This window comes from Temnothorax curvispinosus, unplaced genomic scaffold (assembly GCF_003070985.1).
Source record: "Temnothorax curvispinosus isolate PA1 unplaced genomic scaffold, ASM307098v1 QBEX01008487.1, whole genome shotgun sequence".
NCBI lineage: Eukaryota > Metazoa > Arthropoda > Insecta > Hymenoptera > Formicidae > Temnothorax > Temnothorax curvispinosus.
In genome coordinates, this window is record NW_020218267.1 from 67,463 (window position 1) to 79,247 (window position 11,785).

The 11,785-nt window shown below is 36.5% G+C and overlaps 1 protein-coding gene across 5 annotated transcripts in view; it reads right to left on the reverse strand.

The window, feature by feature from the left end:
• LOC112457944 (protein phosphatase Slingshot homolog 2) overlaps positions 1-11,785 on the reverse strand; it is a 113,608-nt gene that overhangs the window by 59,262 nt on the left and 42,561 nt on the right. For 4 of the 5 annotated variants that reach the window (XM_025021281.1, XM_025021279.1, XM_025021278.1 and 1 more), the window contains one exon: positions 1,112-1,271. In XM_025021281.1, the coding sequence (XP_024877049.1) occupies positions 1,112-1,271 (160 nt within the window). Of the gene's footprint in view, positions 1-1,111; positions 1,272-6,206; positions 6,406-11,785 lie in introns of those variants that run through there. The other variant, XM_025021282.1, reaches the window with a different exon arrangement.

Here is an 11,785-nt window from a genome sequence, read left to right on the forward strand (position 1 = left end):
CGGCTTCTGATTGCCCAAGTTCGCACCGCGAGTCTTTGAGGCACAAAATAATTTACATTTTCATGCAGATAAGTCACGTAAACTGTCTATATCTACCATGCATATCTTAAATTAAGGCGTCAGGAACAAGAGATCGTGAGAGATAAAAATTTTCATGTTTACAGGAAAGAAAACTATATAAGTTAAAGCTGAGGGTTAAACTAAAAAAATTTTCCGTTACGTATTTATCAACACGTATTATTCTGATTGATTAAAAATTATCGACTAATTTACTCGATTTTTTTACGCAATAAAAAGAAGACACAAAAAAGATCGACTTGTGAAATCACGTTATTATGTCGGAGCACGTTTCAAGATAATAGCGATTGCCAACTTCCTCGCCCCGTTCAAGACTGCGCGACGGCAGATAGAGTGTACCCGAGTGTGCTTGCTTGTTTACACGATTCCGACGAGTTTCCTCGGTGTCTTGGCGGCGGCCGAGCGGAATGGTAAAGCCCCGCTGTAATTCGAGAAATCTCGGTGCGCTCGGATCGAGTGAGCGAGCGAGCGAGCACAAGTAAGCGAGCAATGAAGGCGAACACGATGGCAAGAGAGCTGCCAATTTCGCGAACGCGCATAATTGGGGACACACGGTTCGTCCGCGTTTCAAGGAAAACACGCCGAAACACGCGCGCGAAATTATCCCGCAATCCGAGCCATAAATCGCACGAGAGATGGTAGCGGCACGAACGCGAAAACCCCGTGACGAGACGCTCGCGCCGTTCCGCCGCGCGAAACATCGAAACCGTTGCCAATTTGCAATTGCCAATTCTCGGAATCGGAAATATTTTTGGTATCCGCGTAACAAGTCGCGCTTTATACGATGCGCTCAAACGCGTCTGCTCAATCTGCTGTCCCTCGATACGGTAATCCTCGATGACGCGCGGAAGATACGCGTGAGATATATATTTGTGAGATACATTCGATAATCCTCCACGCTATTTTAGGAAGACAAATCGACGTAGTTGCGATACAAGACGAAGAATTTTATGGTATAAAGTTTATGCCAAGAAAATTACATGTAATTTCCTTAAATAAAGGTATACTTGTTTCGAAAACCCTTTGTACTCACCATCTTCAAAGTCTCCTCGGGCCTCAACAGGTAGAACATAGACTGTAAGTGTTGCTGGATATCGCATCCTGCCGCCGAGACCCGCCTCGAGGGGCGAGCTCTTTCGTTCGGCGGTAACACCAGGGCTGCGCCCTTGCCCGCGAAGTAACATTCGCTCAGACTGCAAAAATAACAAACAGTGATACTTCAGTAAGCTGTTCTGATAATGCAATTGCAAATAAAATAATCATTACTCAAATACAGGGCAATGTTTTATAACCGCAAAATAATTTAATAATACGTCAAAAAGATATTTAAAAATGGTAATTGATTGGGAATAATGATTGAGACTTTCGCTTTTGTTTTGATAAAATTATTAATCGAGAAATATAGATTGATGAGTCTCTTTATAATTATCTGCATCAACATATATCGATACATATATACACACAGATATATAATTTATATACAAGATCGTTCATTGATTAGCCGATTTTTATAAACATAAATAAAATTATTTGGCGTGTTCCTGGCAACATTTTCCTAATGCTCCTGCTATGAATCAATATGAATCCGAATAGAATATTACCAGTGTTCAATAATTTTAAAAAAATATTAAATTTAATAACAAAAGCAGCATTCAATCCACGTAAGACTTCTCAAGCGAAAAATTATCGCACTCTTATCTTGATACAATCTAGTAATAAGTATAGTACGTCTTATTCATTCTAAATCAGCGAGAAGTGTTGAACCAAGTTCAAGGAACGTTGAAACAAGGTTGATAAGGGAATAAACGAAAACTTCTTGTGTATATAGTTTGATAGTTCCAGACAGCTGTCGATGTTAATCTATAGCATCAAGATAACTGAAACACTAATCGTCTTAGTCGTGCGCTCAGCTGGTTTTGCGGGTGCCGCAATTAGTAGCTCGCGGTAGACTATCGAGTCAATTAATTAGCTACTACATGATCGACTATAAGACCGATACGAGCCCGATACGCGAAATCGTGCTCGACGAATATATCACTGAAATATTCAAAGAGTCCCCCATTCGTGTTTAACTGAAGCATAAAATGTTGCCGTTCGATCGTAATCTTTTATCATTTCAATCACTTCACAATTGATACCATCTCCAAAATAATCACGAAGAATGTACCAAAGATAAAATCAGATGTTTCAAGGCGCCTTGTATATCTCGTATTGAAGCCACTTTGACTTTACTATGTCACTATAGCAGTCACATTAACCGACATCGTTATCAATTAGTTTACTTTAATTAGGTACTTGCTTAGAATACAATCATAAATATTTATGTGAGATCGTCTGGGGAGAAATGCGTTCATGGCGCTTCGCGGTGCATCGACCAAGCAAGATTGCTTCATGAGAACACACCTAATCTACAAATCGAATCTCGCGTATACACGCATGTATCAAAGATAATGCACGAAAGGTCGACGCACTGCTACACTCCAGCCAGTTCTTCCCGCAAACTTTATTTCACATGTTTCACCCGTAAATTAACGTCGCGCGAATAAAACGCTTTATTACATATTTACGCCGCGCTTCATCATTACCGCCAACGATTGCTCACTCAACTGTCTTAGTGTAATGAGACGAACATCTTTCCACGCACGTACGCATGTGTATATACGTACGCACAGAATCTCCTCCACGACAACAACCGAGCGTCTAAATTACGTGTGTGTGTGTGTGTGTGTGTGTGTATGCATCGCGATTACCGCCGGCGGTGCCATTTTCTCATGGTAAGTAAACCGTCACACATTTTCATATGATAATGACCACTGACCAGACGACGCACACATGCCATTTAGAATACGCGAACTTCCGCTATTGTGCGCTACAATAGGAAGTTTCTCCGCTGAGACTTTACCACGGAATATGTGAGCACGCAATGTATCTATATCATTTTATTTACTGCAATATATTTGTACAACGTGCGAATAATCGTCTCCACGATCACACACATAACATTATGTTAAAGTAACATTTCGTAACTGATTCTATTGTCCTTACTATACTCTTGAGACATAAATGAGTACGAATACAAATCATGTTAATAAAAAACGCGTACGACTTTCACAACGTTCAAATATTAGATAATATTTCCGCTCTTCGTTGCACAAAATTACATTAAATATAAATAAATAAAACAATATAAAGGAAATAAATTAAACAGATAAAATGTTAACTAAAAAACTATAGTAGATATTAAGAATGAAGATTAAAAACATTTAATTTTATTTAGGTCACCAATTTCTATTCGACTTTGCACACCAAAATTTTCCTGAAGTTCGCCGATTAAATTAAAAAAATTTCGCTTTATTACCAATATTAAATATTATTTTATTGCTCGGTTTAAATGGACCAATCTCTCTCCCACAAACAATGGCCCGTATTCTGAACGCACTTTTATCGATAAATGCGCGATTTTATTTCTGAGATGCTATAGTATACGTAACATAAACTATGGCATCTCAAAAATTTTATCGATAAAAGAAAATTGAGAATATAAACCAATGGAATTATCAACATCTATTCCAGAATATTTTCCAGAATAAAATCATAAATGTACATATCAATGCTAATCACGATGAAAACGACGATGATAAACGAGCCAATGCGCGTCGAGAAACCAGGACGAAAATCTATCATCGTCTATATATATCTATCAAAATCGGCAGATCGCTATTTAATGCTACTCTAATTATGTTATCGAGAGCCACGACGATACTTTCACACGACCGGATTATCTTACCGTGACCGGTTCATTTACGCGCACGAGCTTATTAACAAATTGGGCCAAGTCAATCTCGTTCAATATTCTCAATATTCACTGTAAAGCCGATCAAATCAGCCTTCTGGTTATTAGTCCACTCGATATATAGTCTCGCACAATCAATATATACAGATTAAATTATTAAGCGAGGTATTATACAAAACTAATGGAAAATAAACTACAGTGTTCTCAAACTTGAAGCAGCTTCCTTTAATTTAACAGAAATATTGAAGAACACGAAAGTATTTCTCGTAATTTCAGATTCATTATCTGATATGTTATCAAACCACAAATGAAAACGCACTCAAAGTAAAGTAATATATTCAAATATGTTATCATTTGCAGAACACTGCATTTTTAATAACATGCAATTTATTGTCAACTATTATGGACACGCAGTTGTCTAATATTGATCAAAGATAACAAAACCAATGTTAAAAAATAAAAATAGTTTATTATCTATACATCTAAAAAAAATAAGGCTCTTAAGATATATAATCAAAAAGATAAAGTGACAGTTTAATATCGTTCTTTTGGCAGTATTAGATTGTATTAAAAAGTAATTTGAATATTTTACCTGTAAATTATTACCGTCTATCTCTAACGTACAATTTAAGTTACTCTGATAACACACTTTATCATATAAATGAAAAACTGAGTTAATCCATTCATCTTCTTTTTACATTGAAGAAATGATATATATCCTAACAATTTAATCATCACATATCTAATTATAGTCGGCATTACATCTCGTACCTACAAGTTTTTATCTTAAAAAGAAAGCTTATCTTAAAAAGAGCAATAAACTTCGCTCGTAATAAATTTCAAGAATTGCGATCTCAATTTATAGCAAAGGAAAAACAATCACACTACATGAGTGATAATTCATAGCTTTCTAATGATTTTATAATGACCAAGTACAGTAACTGCTTATTATCTGACTGTCTTATAATAGTTGTCAATTTTATCATCAAAAATTATCGCAAGGTCTCACGTTTAGTTCACTGTCGGCCAATTACCATGACCGATCTTAATTACGAAGGAAGTCTCGCGATGCACGATCGTCCTATACACTCCATATTGCATTCGTGCGCGCGCGTGTGTGTATACATATGTATATATAGATATATACATATATTGTTAAGCAAGCGAGCAATTCGCAAAACGTTAAGCAGACTCGTAGTGAGTATCGCGCGAAGACACGTTGCGTCGTAAACGTAGTTTACAACGCATTTTACAGCGGTGCTGGGATTTTTTACAGCCAGTCGCTAGCTAACGCGGAATTTCGCCCTAGTCGCCGTTAAAGATTTTCAAGGCTGTGAATCGTTCAACGCTTTACGATAGACGCGCGGGCTCGTTCGCGCAGCGGCTCGTTCGACCGCGCGGCGCATAACTGCATAATTAACGAGAATGATCGGCCAAATAAATTGCGACGGCCTGCTCAAATAACGCCGGCGCGTCTGATCTCGGGCTGGAAATAAGGGGAAACTAACACGCGCATCGAGAGAACATTTAAGTATCGTCGCTGGCACGAATGCACATCGGTGCTCACTACTATTTTCATACAGCACGAGATATTCCGTGGATATTATGAATATCAAGCTCATTAGTGAATATACTGAACTTTAAATACTCCATAATAAATTAGGAAAAGAAATTAGAATTTAGAATTTGAATATCGAGATCATTTAAGCCCATTGTAAAAAATATTTTGTAATATACAAATTTTTAATTTTTCATTCACAAAACATTTTATATAAAAATGAAAAGACAAGAGAAAGCATTTTTGTTGTGTTTTTGTGAATATTAAAAATAGATAAGAATTGAACATATGAAATGCAAAATATCAATATATTGCATTTATGCATATATTTCACGTGTAAATTTATGCTACCTAAAGATGCCTAATTAAGATATAAATAATTAAATGTAAAAAAACCTTACTTATTTTATAAAAAATGTTTACGAGTACATTTGCTTTTCTATATGTATATAGCTAATTTTTAAACAATAATTCGATTGAATCACACGTTCTATTATAGTCTCACGCATTTCTTTCCACCTGACATAAATGCAAAGATTTCTAACACATTTACAGTCATTGTTTCAATAAAAAAAAGGTGTTTCCGTAACCAGCGGCGAAACAAACTTTTCGATCATTGACAATAGATTTGAATACGGGAGGTATTTACAACAGCAGCTGATGACGCCACTATAGAAAATCGGGATAAGATCGAGGCATCTGTGCGGAGGTAGCACGGTGAAAAGAATTAATCTCGAGGCGGGGACCCCATCTTTGCTCTAACAAAACGATCTTTACCTGTCGACGTAGCCGTCGTTCAGGTATATGACCGGTACCCCTGCGTTGAATGTTGCAGGGGCGTTCCCCTCAGGATTCTCCGTAATGGTGCACTCGGGAGAGAACGATAACAGAGATCGATCACCTGGATTTCTCGCTGTACCCCGAAAATACTTCGTCTTCGTCGCTTTCAATATTCGTAAAGTCACGGTGCTCGATAAAAGATCAGGAATCTCTTATAAATAAATTATTCTCGATTCTAAATATAGGTTTGCTACAGCTAGTCGTCGAGAAAGAATCGTCGTCCGATAATTCCGAGCACCGGGCGAGAGATCGCGCATTAAAGGTCCGTTTATTAGCGCGGATAATAATTCGAGCGAACAGCTCGAATCCGATAATCGCTCGCGCGTTCGAGGGAGGATGTTCACGCTGACACGGCTCGTGCGTGCGATTAGGCAGAGAACCGACGGGATACTGAAATCATCTCTCGGAGATTTAAGCTAGAGAACGAAATGACGATACGTGGGCGGATCTCCGCGCGGACCCGCCGCATGTCGAAGCCGCTTTGCTCGCACTCTAGTTATACATATATCGGCTGGTCGATATTATTAGCGCGCGCAAAGAGAGACCGTCGTCCCTCCTTATTATATACGTATTTGCATTAGGACACGAGAGAAATTCGTGGAAGTCGCGAGACACGCGCTCGTGGAGCACGCACCCTCTGTTCCGTGTTTATCGCGCGTGTCTGCGGATGTTTTCGCGTCGTCGTATGGTTCCAATGTTCTCTGCGTGCGTATATTACCTACTTTTATTTAGAGTCGGAAGAAATAGCTTCTTAATAGCCGCGTTTGTTGGTATAAATAATTACCACCTATTTAATATATGTATTTTCCGATTAGACAGAATGGTATAATTGTATAATCGTGTCGACCTATATATTCCAAATACGTAAGATTACCTCGTTTCTCGATATCACAAAAATTCCTTAAGTACTCTTCCTCGAACGCACGAACGATTATCGGATTCGAGCTGTTCGCAGGAGAGAATTATTTTCCGCGTAAATCCTAATAAACGATATGCGCGATCTTGGTACTCAGAATTATCAGACGAAATTGTCAATAATTTAAAAAGCAATTTCAATATTATTCTCTTTCCAAGCAACGTATAATAACAAAGAGAATATATTGATTACTAGTTTATCATTATATGCTTTTTAATATATTGCACAACACTATACGTATGCCATTCGTCGAGTAAAATTACGCATATAAGTACTGGCGATTTATGAGATTCATCAAAGTCGCGAGACGCGGTAATACGCGGTACCGTACGTCGAGGTAAATAGTGTTTATGTAAATAAGGTTTATGTTAATATAGTGACATTACGTGTGACTACACTCCTGAAGAACTTGGGCTACGTTGGAGCTAAGATCGAGAGTCCGCAGTACAACAAATATACCAACAGAAATCAAGAGACCGGCTCCTTTATCCGAGATCAATAAATAATCGGCCGTGCGCCTAAGCATAGTGCGCTTATCAGACGCGGTTCGTGTATTATATTACGTATTCTTGGCATATAAGCAACGTAGAACATAATATCGTCGGACGCGACATTATTGCATGTGCATCGTTCATCGTGAAAACGATGACATAACCACGTTGCTGCGGTCAGAACGGTCGAGCCGGAACCGACACATAACGATAATTTACTGATAATTTGATTCTGTTGCTCGACTTAAAAAGAACCGCCAACAATAAAAAAGATAAAAAAAAATAAATCTATTTTTTATTCTGAAGCATGGTTTAAATATATTCATCATATTCCCTCTCTAATAAAACATTTAAAAATAGAGAGTTAATAAAGATATATTAAAATGGCTTGACAAAGCAACATCTGGACAGATTTAAAAAAATAGTTGTCCAATGAATTGCACGAAATATGGAATAAAACCAAATAAGAAATAGAAAGTATTTCGATTTATAATTATTTATAATATTTTGCAACCACTAATATCTACAACTGTAAATCTACTAAACAATTTCAGCCATACGTTAGTGCAGGTTGAACCTTTAGCAAAACAATATTTACAACAAATAACGGAATTATGGCAACGTTCATAAAATATTACGTATTATTTTTAAAATATTTCAGTTTACAGAAAGCAAAAAATGCACTCTAAAAAGAATAGAAAATATCCAGAGTGACAAAAACATAGGGGATCAGAAATATTGATAAAATGATCGCAATTCTATCACGGATGCTGGATAATTAGTTGAAATATTCGCTCAATTACACTGATCTAAATGCTCGATAGGAGAAAGCTGAGCGAATGAGATACTGAAATGAACCATTAAGAATTCAGCGCAACGGCGCGGCGGTCTCACCTATTATTTGATTTTATTTTTTTCAATAACTTGAAATAATTGATTTAAAAAAATATAAAATTGAAAAAAAAAGGACTTAAATTGTCTTTTTAAATTTTTTCGATTTCTAAAAAAAAATGGCTTAAAACTGTTGCATTATTAAAGTCCATTAAAGTCTCTGGTTTCAATTCAAATTGCGAAGAATACGATTTTATCAAAGCATTTGTTCGCGAAGTTAAGTATAGAGTTATAAATGATTTTTAATTATAAAAGTATAATTTTTTCTTATTTTAATCTATCATCTTTATAAAATAAAATAGATAATTTTTATAATACAATTTTTCTAATATACTTTTAATTCTTTTATTATTTATAAAAAATGTTTATTATTCAACTGCAAATTTAAATATAGCTGTCTAATTCTGACGTATAATATTTATTTCAAGAACGTTTTTAATACTAATACTAATCAAACTCACAATATTATCAAATACATATGCAGGAAATATTAGTAAAATAAATATATTATTATCTAACCACATGCGATTAATAAAATTGTAATAAATTATTTATTATAAAATACGTAACGTTTCCAGGAAAATTTATCAGGCGCTCGTAATATTACTTCCGGAGTGCTTGCCGATCACCCAGTAAAATCAGAGTATAAGGAAATGTTTCCGAGAGACTTTGCTCTCGATATATCATTTAGATAACATCACAGCAAGAAAGATAAATTTTCCGTTTTATGCACGTTCTTCGTATCTAGGACCTCATTTTTGCTAAGAGGAAATGAGCTTCGTCAAATATTGTATAAAATTACCAATTTATGGAATAAGAACACGAGAAGTTTATTAAACTTTGATTAACAATAAAAAATTATGCTAAAAATAATCTTTAAATATCAGCACCAGAGATTATAGAAAAAAGATATAGTTATTAAGTCCAATCGAAAAATTTTCGGTTTTCGAACGCCTTACAGTGATGATCTCGCATAGATCAGCATGGCACACATGATTCTCGATTCTCCGATTGTCAGATAGCTAGATCGTAATCGAGAGCGCGCGTCTCGCAAATTGGACTGGCGCCGAACGCTTGATCTTTAAGAGAATAATACGGAGAGCAATGCAGATAAGGATGACCCGAGCTGCAAGCACCGGCACCGTTAAAAGTCCATAAAATCCGCGCAAACGTGACCTGCAGTCAAAATCTGCATGTACCATCTCGCGAACGAATACGAATGGAGCCGGTCGCTGGTGACGTCATTCGATATAAAGTACGCTCATCGTGAACACGCATGTATCCCCCGCGTGTGAGCGCATATACGGGGTGTACTGTTATGAAAGCTGATGCATGGTTTCGTTACGATTGAAAAAACTATTGTAGCACGATTGGCAATGTTAGCTTTTAAAAGTAGGCTGTTAAATGAGTCGCGGAAAGTATTATATATTGTCACGTGTTACACATCGTGCTTATATGTTGACAACATAATCTAGTTGACTTTATAAACGTGAATTTCGATCGGTTATCTTAAACTCCGAATTACTATCTGCAATTTTGGCAGCTCGACATTATAAATATACAAGTACATTTTAAATAGTATAATTTAAGATAAAAAATTATTTAAAATTCTTTGCAAAAGAATGATCACACAGGATATTGTTTTTGAATGTTAAGAACAAAGGACTCTCACAGAAGAAATGCATAAGAGTTTCGCTATATTCTAAGACTATGTACAAGATGCAAGACGGTACAGTTTCATGACAGTACACCCCGTAGAACTTCTCCAGGCGATACATTCAGCGAGGCGGTGATCCATCGTCGCAGCACTGCCCCCCCCCCCCCCCCCCCGTGCAACCGAGATTACATCTGCGATTGTCACTCCCGCGTATTCCTCCACGCCAAAGAGGTCTTTCGGGCCGAATGCGATTCGCGACTGTAAGCCGGCGAAGTGTGTCGCGTACCGGTATCACCCGTTACACATGCGAGTACGGAGTGCAAAAAAATCGCAATCGGCGGACGATATTTCCGCACTGATTACACGACACACCTCCAAATTCGCGACGGTCGAATAGCTTGTGGTATCGATCTTACTTATATTTATCGTCATTTTTTCGTTGCGTCCAGAATTGGATAGTAAAAATAGAAGATAATATAGTAAAAATAGAAGACTCATGCCTGAACAAATATAGTCTCGAAATAATTGTGACAGCCAAAACCAATAGCATTTACATTTCAAAAATACACACGTACCTATTATCTCTACATACATAGATGCCCTAGAAAATCTTTGTTTCTGAATCGCAAATAATAAAAAATTGAACTGAAAGAAACGACACATTCTTCAAAGATTGCAAATCGGGAGATTTATTTATATTTTTATAAAGAGAGAAGTTTTAAATTGTTCAACAGGTCTGTGACCGAGAAAGAATGCGCGATTGTTAGTACACCGAGTATATTCGCGTTCCAGTACACGAATGGATGGAGTATGTGGGAGGAAGTGAGGAGGAGAGAAAAGAAGATTGCCCTATCTTGACCATCTTCGCATCGAAATCACGTTACTCACGCGAGCTTAAATTATGATCAACGACACGGAAGAGGCCGCGTATACAACACGGTTTGTCCGACCAAAACCTGATGTAGGTCTGTAGACGCGACTGTGAAATGTCGATAAGTGGATATTCCACAAGAAGCTATTTTAAGGAAATAGCTTACAAACGACAAAATTACTCGCATGCAATCTTCTTTTATATAGATGTCTTAAGTCATTTCAATAAAGTAATAGATTTAAATAACTTTCTGTTGAGTATAAACGTTTTCACATCGCTGCATGAAATACCACATCGAATCAGCATAAATTCGTAATCTTAAATAATAAAACGCAATAATTTTCATATTTTCCAGTCGTAAAAACATTACTTTTTTGCAATTTATTCTAAACTACACTATAGGCTTCCATTTATTTGTCCAAGCAATTGAAATGTATTATTGTTTTTTCTATCTCAATAACATACTTATACTTGTAACACTCCGATTTTAATTCAGAAAAAATAAAAAAAATGTCAACAACAACTTTACATATAGAGTAATAAATTGCAAGAAAAACATTATCGAGAGATATTTTTCGCAGTGACTTTTTCGAGCAACAAAAATATTTTTAAAGAAATTAGCCGATGTGAAAGCCAAAATAATAAGCGCGGCTGTGATCTTCGACAGGTTTACTGTAATAGTTACAAGAT